Below are 15978 nucleotides of genomic sequence, written 5' to 3' on the forward strand. Positions count from 1 at the left end.
CACAGTACTGCCATGGTCTTGCCATAAGAACTCAGACCCGAATCTAACACAAAGGTCTTAGACCATGACAGTTATATTAAACCTTTACAGTGTGATCAGATGTCATGCAGTTATATTAAACCTTTAAAATGTGATCAGATGTTATCTGTCAGGAATTTCTTAAACCATATGTGAGCTTTGTAGATTACACTTAAAAGGATTTAAGTCTCCTGATTTGAAGGAATAAGTGTTGGCAAGTTTGCCAATGATTTATATCGTGGTCTATTACAAATGAAATGGTGAGTTATTGGACTGGCTGGGGTGCACATTTGCTTTAAAAAAGACGAAATCACTGTCTGTGTAACAGTTTTCTCCGTGCTCTCAACTTAAAACATTTACAGCATTAGCGTTATTTGTCATTTTGCTAAAGTTATAGTGAACTACAAACAATCTTTTAACCACCAAACTAGCTACCGAATGCGCTGTGCATGTTAGTGGAAGTCAGTTGACAAAATGCGGAAGAGCGAAGAATTAAAAATGGGCGGGGCGGAACAAGGTGAATATAAATGGTGGTGTCACGTCATGATTGACAGCTGTGATATGCGCATTCTGCGATTTCGCGGCTTTACTTCCTGCTCACTACTGCGCAGGACTGGTCCCGAAATCGCTACTGCGCAGACTCAAGACCCAAAATGTCAGCGCGGAATCGGGACACTGGCGGCTTCACTTTTCACCAATGGAAGAGAGCGAACGGGCGTCGTCCATCTTTTTTGCAGTATGTTCTAAACCTGTATGAATTATTTTTTTCTGATGAACACAAAAGAAGATAATTTGAGAAATGATAATAAAAAATATGATGGAATTTAATGGGTACTATCAACTGTGTGCTTAACATCATTTGTCAAAATATTTTCTTCATCATTTATCACAATACTTCCACAATATTTTTTTCCTAGTAGCATATGGAAGTCAATAGTCACTTTCTGCTGTGTTTTTACCATCATTTCTCAAAATATCTTCTTTTGTGTTCATCAGAACAAAATAATTCATACAGGTTTAAAACAACAGTAATAATGACAGAATTTTTTTTATTTTAAAGTGAACTATCCCTTTAACGTTGGATGCCACCGCCATAAAAACATAAAAAAAAGGAAGAAGCGTGTACGCGCAGTGGTGCAGTGAGTCCTGAGAGAGCGCGTTCTCGCACAGGAAGTGACGGATGATTCCACAAGCATCAACATTCGGTATGAGAATGTCAACGGCAGTTTATTTTGATATTGAGAAGGCATACGATATGCTGTGGAAAGAAGGTTTACTACTAAAATTGAGAAAATTGGGAATAGAAGGTAGAATGTACAACTGGATTTTGAGTTTTTTAATGGATAGAACAATCCAAGTTCGAGTGGGTAATGAAATGTCTCAAACTGTGAGTATAGAAAATGGAACTCCCCAGGGAAGTGTGATAAGCCCTATATTATTTAACATCATGATAAATGATGTATTTGAAAGAGTGTCTCCAGAAATTAATACAGCTTTATATGCTGATGATGGATTAATGTGGAAAAGAGGAAGGAATATATCTTTTAATATGGACAAAATTCAAAAAGCAATAGAGACAGTGGATAATTGGTCATTAGAATGGGGGTTCAAATTCTCGATATCCAAAACATGTTATCAGATATTTACAAGGAAAAAAAGGAAAGAAAATAAGCAACTTAAATTATATGGAGTATCATTAGAAAAAGTGTCAAAATTTAAGTATTTGGGAATATGGTTTGACAATAAGTTAACCTGGAAAGATCATATTGAATATATTTTAAAAAAGTGCAGTAAAATACTGAATTTAATGAGAGGTGTCGCAGGTCAAGACTGGGGTGCAGATAAGCAGTCATTAAAAGATATATATGTTGGTCTCATGCGATCAGTCCTAGATTATGGATGTATTGTGTATGAATCGGCATCTGTATCTATGTTAAAAAAGTTAGATATCATACAAGCCAAAGCTTTAAGAATCATTTTAGGAGCAGTTAAAACAACCCCAAATGCAGCACTGCAGGTGGAAACATCCGAAATGCCTCTGTATATAAGAAGGGAAAAACTAGCTATGGCATATTGGATTAATCTAAATGGACAAAGTAACGATCATCCCGTAAAAGAAGTACTTAAGGAAAGTTGGGAAACTATGAATACACCAGGTAAAGGTTTTGCATGGAACATTAAAAAATGGATTAATGAAACTGGGTTAGATACGAAAGTATTTGCTCCAATAATTGTAACGTCGCCAATACCACCTTGGTTACTTGATCAACCTGAAATAGACTTAAAGATACATGAGAAAATTAAAGAAAATGGAGAGGTGGGTAATGTAAAAACATTAGTAGCAGAGTATATTAAAAATTCACATTATTCATTTCTTCAAGTATATACAGATGGGTCAAAGAACATAGAAACTGGAAGAACAGGAGCTGCATTCTATGTTCCAGAGTTTGATATTAGGAAGGCTGGAAGAATAACAGATGACACATCTGTGTATACAGCAGAAATGGTTGCAATTCTAATGGCACTTGGATGGGTTTATGAAATAAGACCTGAAAAGGTAATAATATGCTCTGACTCAATGGCTGTTCTGTTGAGTTTGCAATCAATGCAAACAAATAGAAGTGACATTTTAATAGAAATCATGATTACATTGTATAGTATTAAACAAATGGGAATAACAACTAATTTTGTATGGGTACCTGCACATGTGGGAGTTCAAGGGAATGAAGAAGCAGACAAAATGGCTAAAGATAGTTTAAATATGGATAAACCAAGTATTAATATTTCAATTAGTAGATCAGAAGGGAAACAATTAATTTTAGAATCATGTAATAGGAAATGGCAAACATTCTGGGATTCATGTCAAAAAGGTCAACATTTTCATAAAGTTCAAAGGAGTATTAAGAAATCTAAAATCAATCATAATATAAGTAGAAGGGAACAAGTTATCCTCACTCATTTACGAACAGGTCATTCTTATCTTAATCACACGTTACATTTAATAGGAAAACATAATACAGGGTTATGTGAAGTATGTTTAATAGAGGAAACAGTGGAACATGTAATGATGGTATGTAAGGGATATGAAAGAGAAAGGGAAAGTCTTAAAGAGGAAATGCAATCACTGGGAATCCAAGAGTTCACATTAACTGAAATATTAACTAACGGATTAAATGCAGGGAAAATGATAAATGCAATCATGAGATTTATCAGGATAAGTGGATTAAAAAATAGAATATAACTTTTTTTTTTTTTTTTTTTTTTTTTTTTTTTTTTTAGTTCGTTTTGTTAGTTTATTCTCTTCACACTCCACCACAGTAGGTGGCGGTATGCACCTATGAAGTTGGTTCGCAATCCGCCATAAAAATCAAAGAAGAAGAAGAAGAAGAAGAGAATGTCAACATAAACAACACCAGTCTTTTTTCAGTTGATGAGCTTTGATTTCACGGAGTCTGTTCTGGGATCAGTTAATTTTCACATCGCGCCGTGTGAGTAAAACTCTTATCATTGACTCTACGTAAAATCAAAAAGGAAAGTCTTATGTTTTGAGACGCATATAGTATATGGTAAATCGTCTGGTAGTGTTCTGACGTTGCTGCCTTCAAATAAAAACAGGGTCATGTACCATGAAAATGGTTAAACAATCTTAGATTTAAAGGGATAATGTCGCGTTGACAAAACCAAACCAATACGAGCAGGTTTTGTTGGTACCATGAAGCTGATCGTGAACTTTCTTTGTCAACTCGGGCTTTGATCGTAAGCTATAGGATAAATCCACGAGCGCGTGCACATAAGGAGTGACGTTAGCATCGAACAACCAATCTCGTTCAGCATAGATAAAACGACTTCTGTACATTTCTCAATAATTACTTGTGCAGATATTAACTATAGCAGAATGTATCGCAGGTAGGGAGTATTTTACAGTGTCTCTACTGTCAAAATGGTCCTTTATAAATGGCGGATGACGTCAGAATTGTGAAGTAATGTTATACAATATTGTTTTTGTTCATACAGTAAAATACTTCAAAGATGTTAATGGGGTTTATTTTGAATCCGTAAAGATAACGTTTTAAATCGTGGTTAAACGATCAATTGATTCAGCGATATAAAAAACAACACCCAATTTTGATGCTGCTTTGCTTATAAAAAGCTATAGAATATAAGTCGTCTTTACAACTTATTCAGTGAAATAACGCTGACCGTGTACGCTCTTAATGTCATAAAACTTCATTTACACCTGTGTTATTACAAAAGGATGCAGCAGACACACTTACCTTATCGTTTTTATAAATCCCTTATCCGGCCTAATTAAAACATAAACATTGCAAATAACATCAGAAGTAACAATTCATTTACGTACAAGTATCCTAAATATTATTATTGTGTGACTGTATACTGTGTGAATTTAGATCATGATTTTGAATATAAGTCAATACCTACGTTTACATGAACACCTTTTGCCTCAATCGGAAAGGAAGTCATTCTGATGGATAAATCTATTGTGGTATTAACATCACACTTAATAATGTGATCTTATTGATGCTGTGTTTATATGGCACAAGCTTCAAATCAGATTTTATCATTTGACATGTGTGCATTGCACAAATATATAGTTTCACGCTGTACTATTAAGATACGCATACAAGCCATCCTCATAAAATCATTGTGCATCTATTATAGGTCAGAATTAATAAACGACAAGCAAACAAAACTTTGTGCCACTGTGATTATAAAGCAGCAGCAAAAACACCCACTTACTTGTTCCCAAGAAGCATGTTTGACTCGTTTGACTTCATGGGGTTAGTCTAAACACACTCATTTGTGGATTAGAGTATAAATTATGGACTGATCGGACAATGCTGTCTCGTATCACTTTACAGGGGATTGGAAGGGGATTGTGAAAATTAAAGTGACAAGATAGTCAGTCACTTCATGGCTGCATTCCAGTTAGCTTTTTTATGACCTTCCCTCGCTAACTTCCCTCAGTCTGGTTCACTCGGATGCCCTTGATCATATGGATAGTGGAGACCACCTCCTCCATCATTTGAACTGTGCAAAGCGCAGTCACAATCGTGTTGCATTGTGGTAAATGGAGCTGCCTAAAGTGTGCATATGAAGTAGACTCGCACCCTCGATCCTGTCAAAATTGAGGGAGCGAGGGTCTGTCCATATAAACTGTCCGCGCACTTGAAAATGGTTACAGGAATTCCCCGAGGGGAAGTGTTTATGGAAGTTCGCGAGTGCGTGTCTAAAACTGGAGTAGCCCAGAAGTAGGTTAAATAGAACGCACTAACTTACAGGTGTGAACTACTTTCCCCTCCATCATTTGAACTGTGCAAAGCGTGAGCTGCTGAAGTGACGTCACAATCATGTTGCATTGTGGTATATAGCTGCCTGAAGTGTACATATGAAGTAAGCTGTGTCCTAATTTAAGGGCTGCGACCTTCTAAGAAAGCGACCTTAAAAGGCGAGCACTCTTCAAGGTGGCAGCCTCAGAAGTCCGCAAAGAGAACATTTATATAGATCAGTGATAATAACCATAGTGTAACAATGATAAGTTTATATTAAATATATGGTAACATAAATAGTAATCAGTCTACCGATAAACATATTCTTACTACACTTTTACTATAATAAAACCATGGGCAATTTTCTGATGGGTTTTCGCATAAATGTACACTGAGGCTGCGTCTGAAAGCTTTAAAATGTTGCCTTTGGAGGCAGCATTCCAAGGCAGGAAGGCATCAAGGCACATCTGAATCCAGTGTTTGATTTACTTTCCGGTCATCTTTGATACCTTGATCATCTTGTGATTGGTCGAGTTTAAAAAAATTAAATGGTGGTTATATTTTCACTTTTTTTACACCTTTGATTGCATTTCTAGTGAGAATTAATATTGTAGTTTTCAAATATGTGATTAGTTATCATAAAGGCGCTCTGTGTTTATATTTCAAACAGAATTATGTACTTATGAAGGCTGTCTGAATGTGTTTCCCAGAGCTGCATTCATGCCACCGAAGCCATTGCCTCATGAGGCAGCAAGGCAACTAGTCAGCTGCTTTAGTTTTTAGACACAGCCTGGATTAGAAAGACAAAATTACTATTAGCCAATTAGCTTTGAGCAGAGTGACACAAATAATTCTTTCTAATCCTTTGTACTTGACATTACTAGCAAACCCTCATAAAAATTAACCATGGTTTTATTATAGTAAATGTGCAGTTAGCCTGTTTTTTGGTGGATTGATTACTATTTATTTGTGTTACATATGCTTACTATAAAAATACTATCAAATAGCATTACTAGTGGTCAAGTCAAAATTTTTATGTCACTTTTTTACAATGTGTTGTTGTTTCAAAGCAGCTAAAGACAATATAAATAAATTATATTAGCATCATTTAGTGCAGTGGTTTTCAAACTGGGGGCCGGGGCCCCCAGGGGGGCCGCGAGATGGTGCCAGGGGGCCCCAGTTTTATGACATTTTATGAAATACTTTAATTTATCATGAATTCTGGGTAATTAAACCTAAAAAAAATAAGGCTACTAACCAAAAGCACTAGTTTTTTTGTATCATTTAATGTTTTTTTTATTAAAATGTTGAGTTTTAGAACAATTTTTGTCACAAATTTTCTTTTTGGGGGCCGCAAAGGAATGCACCGTATACAAGGGGGGCCGCACGCTAAAAAAGTTTGGGAACCACTGATTTAGTGCATGGACTGATGGTAAGGTGATGAATTGATGGTTAGGTGATGGATGGATATAGGTTGATAAGTGATTTTTGAGTTTTGTTGTTTAGTTTTTATTTTGTACATCAGGTCTTTGCGAAGTCATGATGGCAAATCCAGTGAGCATTCAGACGCTCAGTAAAACATGGGAACTGAGCCTGTATGAACTACACCGAACACCACAGGTAAATTCAATACACCATTACAAATACACACTCACAATACAGTAGGACTGGTCCAGATACGACTTTTTGAGATTTAAAGTTTGGTAGTAATTAGAGCTGGAGCTGTCGATTATTTTAGTACTCAAATATTCTACTGATTATTCCATAGGTTAATTAAGTAATTAATTAATTTATTAATAATGAATCATCCTAAATATACAAGAGAAAACAATACAGGTCTCTTAAAATGAACAGGCAGGGGAAGAGGCGGGGCTGTGTTTCCTACCCTCCACCGCCACTTTCAGAGTGTGCTTGTAGCAGCTAGGAGGCTGCTCAGGTTGCAGCAACAGTACAGTTTGTCCAGTTAAAAGTTGTTCTATCACTGAAATAATTTTAGAGACATTATTTAAAGGGAAAAAAATACATAGTGTTGCTTTAAAGCTCACGTAACACACGCTGTTTCTGCATTTCTGATATTAATCTGGAGTACCTATGGAGTAGTATGACATCCTTTATATCTCTGAAGAGTCTTTAGTTTAATCAGATTTATAAAAGAAAGATAAGCTTTACCGAATCTTTCCGATAACGTACGAAAAAATGAAGAAGGAGGAGTTATAACACGGGAGGAGCGAGTACGAGTCATGCAACACTATACAACACTGTTTTAACTTATGATTCACTACATGTTCGTGTCATTTATATAATATACACGCGCCTATTTCCAACATAATACAGAAGTCTTACTTACCGCGTGTAACTCGTCATGAAAATCCACCGCATCAAACACACACACGCAAAACTCCGCTGCTAATCCGGATAATAAACTATATCCATTGTTTCCATAAGGCTGGATGTCTTCTCCTTACATCCAAAAACACACTTCTTGTTGTGCCATTGTTGACTTTTGAAATTAAACAAAGCTGAGTGGCGTGATAAGCTGTTAGCAAGCTCTAGCGTCTCCCGCTGACTGACGGCTGGGCGGGGTTTTCCAGGGGAAGTTTTCCGGCGGAAGCCCATATAAAGAAGTGATACGTATCGAAAACCCCTGAAACGTCAGTTAGAACCGTAATCGAAAAAAATTAGCCGAAACTTGTACGAACCCTGGCGAAGTGCATTCGGCACAGAAATACTCTGAAACACGCCCAACTGCATTTTTGACACTTTGCCTACATTTAGCATGAGGAAACAACTCTATAACTGTGTTAATAAGTCAGAATGCTTGAAATACCATTAAACCCCCCCTTTAAGAAGTGTTGATTTTGCATATCAAACTGGCAAAGTGATTCAATATGCAGAAATGACACTCATCCCCTTTAAAGGGCACCTATTGTCAGATTCACTTTTTTACATTTCCTTTGTTGCTTAAGTGTGTATTATTACATGTTAACGATATTTAAAAGGTACAAACCCCAAAGTAAATGATGGCACGAGTTATCGTCTCCAACGTAAATCTACAGCAAACACACGGATTGTAGGCAACAGTTTACTTCCTGGGATTGGGGATGTAGTTAAGACCGACATTATCATAATTTCTCCCACTTGGAATCACAGCCTGTAAGGTATTCAGGCCAGTCACAACGTACAGATTAGCTGGCCAATCAGGGACACAGAGCTTTTCAAATCTGTGTGTTTCAGGAAAAGAGTGAAATCTGGAGCTACAAAAATGTACGATATGTGGAAAATAGGGATGTAACAGTATTATACATTTCGCGGTACCACGGTGGTCACATGATTCGATAAAACGTTGGGTCTTCCGGGCAACAAGTGTAGTTTTTTTCCAGCCAAGTGAAGCAAGCGGAGGAATGCCGGAACTACAATTACCATAATCCCATGCATGCCACTCTACAAGTAGTGCGACAATGACGGAAACGGCTAGTGGCGAAGGAAAAGAAACGCGGATTTTAAATCTGATGTGTGAAAAAATCGCGTTTGCTGTGACAAGAAACGAGAAAGGACACAATGTGACGGACATACAAAAAACAAGTGTGAGTAAATCCGAGAATGAGGAGAGTGTGTATGCTGTTTCTCAATTAGAAGGCTGCAGCCTCCTTAGGTCGCATATGCAGGCTGCATCCGTCATTAAGCCTGGTGTAATTAAGTTATCGGAGTATTACATTCGCTAATCATAAGCATAATACAACAATATACGATTAAATAAGAATAGTAATCAACTTGAAAAAATTGTATATTCTGAAATAAGACAGACTTTATGACATTTGGAGGCTGCAGCCTTCCGATTGAGAAACATCCTGGAGTTTGTTTCCCAAAAGCATCGTCGCTAATCTGTTAGCAAGTTAGTTGGTTGCAGTGGCGGCTCGTGACTGCACTTCCGATGATGCGCTAATTCAAAATAAGTGTTCGGATTGTCACATGTGTGGTTCCCTTTTCCAAAATATGTGTCATGCGTGTGGAGACATTTTGTGTGCATCACGTGTTTTGTCAAAATAAGTGCCTGCTGGAGACACGTCAAAAACGTTTATGATAAAAGAGAAATGATGAACCACACACATGACAAGCTACATACATGTTGTGACGAACTTCGCATCCTGCCTTCAAAAAAAGAAGTCACCAGCCGCCACTGGTTGGTTGGCAATGGGAAATTGCATTGCAACCAACGAAGTTGTTACTTTAGTTAGCAACTATGGTTTTTGGAAACGCACCCCTGTATCAATGAGTGAGCTGACCTCAGCTCTAGGTCCAGCTGCAATAAATAGGCTGCTATTTTCATGTTTACAGGGTTGTTTTTGTTTTCAGGAATTGACCCATCTTAAACCCATCATCTTTTCTTGATTCTTCATTCACAACTGTTGCTTTCATAGAAGTACCAAGCATTAGCATTAATAATGATAAAAACACTAGGTCAATTGTGGGAGTGACTCAATTCCTAAAACCTGACTGATTGAGAGATGTTTAAAGTTGACAAACTCCAATGAAACATTATTTTTTACTTTATTACATGGTATAATATTTTTTTTCCTTTTTATGAAAATTGTAAACACTACACTACACTTTGTACATTGTAATGTTCAGTCTTGTTTAATAAACACTTATGGCAGTTTTTCCAAGTCTTCATTTGTTTTTCCTTCCTGCAAATGGTTCAATAATCACTGTACCGCGGGCATCATACCGAAATACTACCATACCGTGAATTTTTGATACCGTTACATCCCTAGTGGAAAATGTTGTTTTTTTAACCATAAACCACTCAAACACATTGTATTATATCAAATACACAAAATATTTTTTTAGCAATGAAATAGGTGCCCTTTAATTAACAGTTTAGATACAGCCATGTGTGATGCGTTTTGTGCTCTATTTTAGGAAGCACTCATGGACAGCACAGAGATCGCAGTGTCTCCCAGGAGCCTCCACAGTGAACTGATGTGTCCCATCTGTCTGGACATGCTGAAGAACACCATGACCACCAAAGAATGTCTACATCGCTTCTGCTCTGAATGCATTGTCACTGCGCTCAGATCAGGGTCAGAACATATACACATACTACATTATATATTTTAATATAATATATTGATAATGTAATATATTGAATGTTTAATATTTTTGCATGCATTTTTATAAGCATTTTCTTCATAGCACCACTAATTTAACAATCCTATAATTATTTTTACTGTTTATAATTTATTTACACTTTAGAAAATACATTTTTAGAACAAGATGTAACAAAGAGTTCATACCTTTCTCAAATAGCCAGTGATATTCATTTTACATAACAAGCATAAACACAATGTGCTATTGTTAGTAAGTATGTGGTGTTATGGAGAGTTTTATATTTTTGCTTTTGGAAAATGAGCAGTAACAGTTGTACCATGTTCTGTCAATGTTAAATGCACATACTTGTGAGATAAAAGCCACAAAACTTAACAAGAGTTTGTAGTAACACATGTTTTGTATTTTCGACTGCAGAAACAAGGAATGTCCTACCTGCAGGAAGAAGCTTGTGTCCAAGCGATCTCTGCGTGCTGATCCAAATTTCGACGCTTTGATCTGTAAGATCTACCCGAGTCGTGACGAGTACGAGGCCCATCAGGACAAAGTTCTGGAGCAGCTCAGCCGACTGCACAACACGGAGGCGCTCAGCTGCAGTATTGAGCAGGGCCTGCGCATGCAGGCCAGACACAGGTCACACGCAGCTGCACACTTCACTCAATAAATCAATGTCAAGATTTCTTTCATTTGTGTTACACAAAAAGTGGGTTGTGAGGAACGTTTGCATGACTGCGTCTGTAGTAAAGGTCACATAGTATACAAGATCTACTTTTACAATATGTTTGGACATAAATGTGTGTTGGCAGTGTGGGACCACAACCAACCTACAATGGAAAAAAATCCACCCACTCCTTCTTTGTTAGCCCCCAATACACCAAAGCAATGTTATTAGACATGCTGTTCTGATTCTCTTGTTAATGTGATGTCACACTGATAAAGCCCTGCCCACAGTCACTGACTGACAGGTCTTGCATTACCATAGTCCACCCACAGCGAGGTGTATGCTTTCCTCTATATCTCAATAGTGAGATACTATTATCTCAGACTGTATTCACAGGAATCAGATCTATTTTAACTGACAGCGCTCACTGTCTGTTTGTAAGGGAGTGTGGAGCTGTAGCTCATTTGAATTTAAAGGTACAGACACAAAAACAGCTAATTTTTTACAGACCCAAACAGGCATTTTGTACATGATGTAACAAATGATCTGTAAGGTATTTTGAGCTGAAACTTCACAGACACATTCTGGGCACACCTGAGACTTGCAATACATATTGTAAAAAGGAGCACAATAGATGCCCTTAAATCTAAAAAGGACACAATTGACCAAAAGAAAACAAATACAAGTAAACCGTACATCGACCTGTGCGATGTATTCCATATTTTGTGTGAGAAAATGGACAGGGATTTTACTTAAAATAGATTCTGTTTTTCTGTTTCCTTCTTCAGAGCTCAGCGTGTCCGTAAGATCCACCAGGAGGGTGAAAACGCTATCAGCGGCGGCGAGGACAACGGTGACACCCAATCCCACATCTCGCATGACTCCACCACTGTGAGCTACGGTCCTGAGGCCGGGCCCAGCCGCAACAAGAGACCGCGGGCGTCCGACGATTCCGGACCCGAGGCCGGCGGAGAGAGCCGCACCCCTCCTCGACGACTACCAAGCCACGGCACCAACTCTGAGATCGAACTCATATTTCAACCGCATCCCCTGCTGGTGACCACGCAACAGTACAGCCAAACAAGGTATTGGTTAAAGGAAAAGCACATCTAGACATAAACATTTCATCAACGTTAACTCAAATGTAAGTTTGGTCTAAACAAAGCACTTTGACGACATTATTAAGTGAAACACGAAAATGGGAAGACCATGTCTAAGACATTTAAATTCACAAATGAGTCACACAAACTCCCTTATTGTTCAGTGTGGAGACGGGAAGCTGTTATTGTGTGGAAAGTCATGGAATTTGTAAAAAAATACTTTGACTTGAAGTGTAATAAATAGGAAGTGAAGCCAAGTGATGGAGTAAGCACGGGTGTATATTTAAGAATGCTGAAGTTTTATGGAGCGGCACTGGTGAGGTTGTGGGAATGGATAGAGATCTTAGGTGTAACATTGTCTTTTCTCTGCATTTAGATTTGTCAAAACAACAGCCAATGCGACCGTAGACCACCTGTCTAAATACCTGGCTCTTCGCATAGCTCTGGAGGAGCGTCAGACAGACGGTTGTGTGGAGGGAGAGACAGCAGCCGCTGTTAGTGAGAAAGACTTCACTATCTTCATAAAGACAGCAGGAGGACAGTTCTCCGTAAGTCACACTCTCCATTCCAGACTCTTTTTATATACATAATGTGATTTATTTACAAGAGAACACATTCACTAAAACAATAATGCAGAGCAGTAAGCTGGTGAATGTCTGTGTATTAAGTCACTGATGTCAGTTTTGATTTCTGTTGGAAACGATGAGGTGTTTTTGAGATGATTTATTATTATTTATATATTTTGAGATGAAGGTCTCAGCATAACAGGGCGGTCCACAATGAAATGGTCGTTTCTAAACAGATATAGGTACTTTTTAGCTTCTTAATCTGAGTGTCAGACACTACAAGAGACAGTAGGTATGTTTACATGGACACCTTTTGCCTCCTTCGAAATGAAATCATTCTGATTAAGAAATCCAATCATAGCATTTACATGAACACTTAATAATGTGATCGGATTGATGTGTGTGTTCATATGGCACAAGCTTCAAACCAGATTGATCGTTTGACATGCGCACATAACACAAGATTTAAAGATACGCATACAAGCCATCCTCTGGAAATTGCTGTGCGTGTATTGCATGTCTTAATTAATAAAGCACTGATTATCAAGCAGCAGCAAAAACACCCATTCACGTGTGCCCAAAAAGTGTGTTTAACTTCACGCGGTGCTGCAGAGACCGTCCGAGAAAGCGAGTCCAACTGCATGCGTTTGTGGATCAGAGTATAAGTCATGGTATGATCGGACAACGCTGTCTCGTATCACTTTACAGAGGATTGGAAGGAGATTAGGAAAATTTTATGACAAGACAATCACTTCATGTGACTTGCTTCAACAAAACAAGCTCATTTTTTGCGTCATAGGTCATTATGCCAATTCTACAGGGTTCCCACAGGTCCTTGAAAGTTTGTGAACCTGGGGGGAAAATTCATGGCCCTTTGAACTTTTTGAAAATATTCATACATAGATAAAGGTCAGTGAAAGTGCTCAAATCTATTTTATGCAAGAATTTTCTGGGGAAAAAATCCATATTATTCCATATGTAGTGTAGGATAATATCATAAGATTTCTAGACTTTTTAAGCACACATGCTAAACTATTAGCTTTAAATGCTTTTATCTTCTGTATGCGAATGTTGATTCATACCAAAATGCTTTTTTGCATAGTTGTGTTTGACACATGAAAACATCTCAGGTTACGTATGCAACTGTTGTTCCCTGAGAAGGGAACGAGACACTGCGTCTCCCTTGCCATACTTTCTGCGTCCCTGCAACGCCGTCTTTGGCAATATTTCAGATAGCGATATACTTCCTGACTCCCACGTCACCCTGTCTCTGTCGTTAAGCCTCACCATTGGTTGAATTTGATATACACATTCAGAAGCACTTACCTCTGGAGGCGTCCCCCAAGTGTCACCGCAAAAGGCGGCATTACCTAATTAGTGTTTTATTACAGCCGTTTTTTGTTAAAAATAAATAAATATGGTATGTGGTGTCATTGCAATTATTTTGCTGCTCCTGATCGAGTTGGGCATCCCTGAGCCCAAATCAAAAATATCAAACTTGTTGGGACTGTTGATGGGGCTGCTTTCGACATGACAGCTACAATAGCCAATGACAGCGTGCAAGCTTCAACAGCTGTATGTTGTGTGCTTTTATAGCTGAAACAAACCCCACAAACATGACATGAAAGAGGAGCATTGAGAAAGAATATTGATTTGGCAATAGTACAATTACTTTTATAATGTCTCATGCAAGAACTACCACAACATTTTTTTTTCTCAAGTCATGTTTGATCTGGGGTTTCTGTGAGATCTCACGTCACTTTAAAATTGTTACTACAGTCATTAAGTGTCTGGTCTTGCGCTTTGGTCGAATCATCCAGTGTGTGCGTTCTGAGGGATAGGCGGTTAAAAATCACTTAAAACTATCTTTACAACTGTGGTTGCCTATGGATTTAAAATCATTACAGATGCAAAAATCATACAGTGTGTCCCTGCCATAAGGGATCTTAGTTTAGATACGAGCCTTTTCATTCTGTAGAGATTTTTGCTTTTATTTTTCTGTTAGAAATGATTCTCTGTAGACTGATATCTCAGTGTTAATATTTACAAATTTATTATTAACTGTTTTTATTTTAGTCTCAATAAAGTTCACAGTTCTCTCAAATGCATATTGCTTAATTTGTTGAGTGTGCAGCTCATTCACGTAACCCTGCTGAGCACATCAAAATGGTTTTACAAAGGCAGGTGAAGGTGCTTTGGTGGTCAAACATGCTGAGGCACCCCCTAATTATATAAGGACATTTAATTTAGTTTTTACAAAAAACAATACAGGTGTGCATTAAGACAAAACTATTGGACTGATATGTTAAGATATATATTAGCGCAATATGTTTTTAAATTAAGGAAGCAAAACAACTAAAACATGCATTGTAGTCTGGGACTAAGAAAAGCCCCCTCCAGGAAACCACCCCATAGACTATTATTTGTGCTAGAATTATGTTTCTGTTTTCCCAGATCCTAAATGGCTCATTGACTCTGGAGTTGGTGAATGAGAAGTTTTGGAAGGTCTGTAAACCTCTGGAGTTGTACTACGCTATGACAGTGGAGCAGAATCAGACGTCTCAGCTGTGACAGGGACATAAGTGATGTATCATCATCATACTGCACATGAAGACCCATCTGACACACAGATGTCCACCAGCATGATGACCCAAATAGAGGGCCACAGGGATGACATTTTTGTAGACCAACCCCAGAAGTTAGTTGGACACCGGGTTCCATCGCTAAAAAGCCCATTCATTTTTTCCTCATAGACTTCTGGATTATTGGAAAAAAATATGCTGTGTTTAAACGTCATCCCTGCGTCACACTTTACTCCAGCACACAATGATGTCATTGTTGCAGTCTGTTTTAACTACGTTTAAAAGATCATATACTTAAATATCTTTGTATGTCAGTTTGTTTTTGTGTACTTCTACAAATCAGTTTTTGTGCAACATGTGTTTTTCTAAACCAGTCCCTGCAACACCCCTCCCAGAATGTGTGACAGGTCTCTTTATATAATACACCTCAGCTGGTTTAATTATTAGGGAGACGTCTAAAGCATTAGACTTAAGTGATGCTGCCACATACACACTGATCACTGTGAGACATGATGTCACACGACCACTGATCCCTCTGAAAGGCACCACATGCAGTTGAACAAGCCTTTAATATTTAATGCTCTTTTTACTATGAGTGTTTTCCTTTGCCTTCACCCATTGTTTAAGGCAGATGACACACATGATACTAGGTTTATT

The 15978-nt window shown here is 37.9% G+C and overlaps 2 protein-coding genes across 3 annotated transcripts in view; one reads left to right on the plus strand and one right to left on the minus strand.

Moving 5' to 3' along the window:
- LOC135735099 (CMP-N-acetylneuraminate-beta-galactosamide-alpha-2,3-sialyltransferase 1-like) overlaps window positions 1-15978 on the minus strand; it is a 473227-nt gene that overhangs the window by 392920 nt on the left and 64329 nt on the right. The window lies entirely within an intron of this gene.
- On the plus strand, window positions 1178-15501 carry LOC135779955 (E3 ubiquitin-protein ligase RING2-A-like). Of its 2 annotated transcripts, XM_065290891.2 has the most exons (8): window positions 1178-1227; window positions 3409-3506; window positions 6832-6926; window positions 10227-10387; window positions 10830-11045; window positions 11862-12158; window positions 12550-12721; window positions 15194-15501. In XM_065290891.2, the coding sequence occupies exons 2-8, from the start codon at window positions 3449-3451 to the stop codon at window positions 15308-15310; spliced, it is 1116 nt and encodes a 371-aa protein (XP_065146963.1). In that variant the 5' UTR covers window positions 1178-1227; window positions 3409-3448; the 3' UTR covers window positions 15311-15501. The 2 variants fall into 2 exon arrangements, with proteins under 2 accessions (XP_065146963.1, XP_065146965.1); XM_065290893.1 differs by lacking the exon at window positions 1178-1227 and having other exon boundaries at window positions 6813-6926.

This window comes from Paramisgurnus dabryanus, chromosome 19 (assembly GCF_030506205.2).
Source record: "Paramisgurnus dabryanus chromosome 19, PD_genome_1.1, whole genome shotgun sequence".
Lineage (NCBI taxonomy): Eukaryota > Metazoa > Chordata > Actinopteri > Cypriniformes > Cobitidae > Paramisgurnus > Paramisgurnus dabryanus.

What these genes read in the sequence shown, in the direction of transcription:
- LOC135779955 (XM_065290891.2), top strand. Translation starts at nt 3,449, where the DNA reads ATGAGCTTTGATTTCACGGAGTCTGTTCTGGGATCAGTTAATTTTCAC. An exon ending in GTCACTGCGCTCAGATCAGG is followed by an intron (nt 10,388 to 10,829) that starts GTCAGAACATAT and finishes TTTCGACTGCAG; the next exon opens with AAACAAGGAATGTCCTACCT. An exon ending in CAGCAGGAGGACAGTTCTCC is followed by an intron (nt 12,722 to 15,193) that starts GTAAGTCACACT and finishes CTGTTTTCCCAG; the next exon opens with ATCCTAAATGGCTCATTGAC.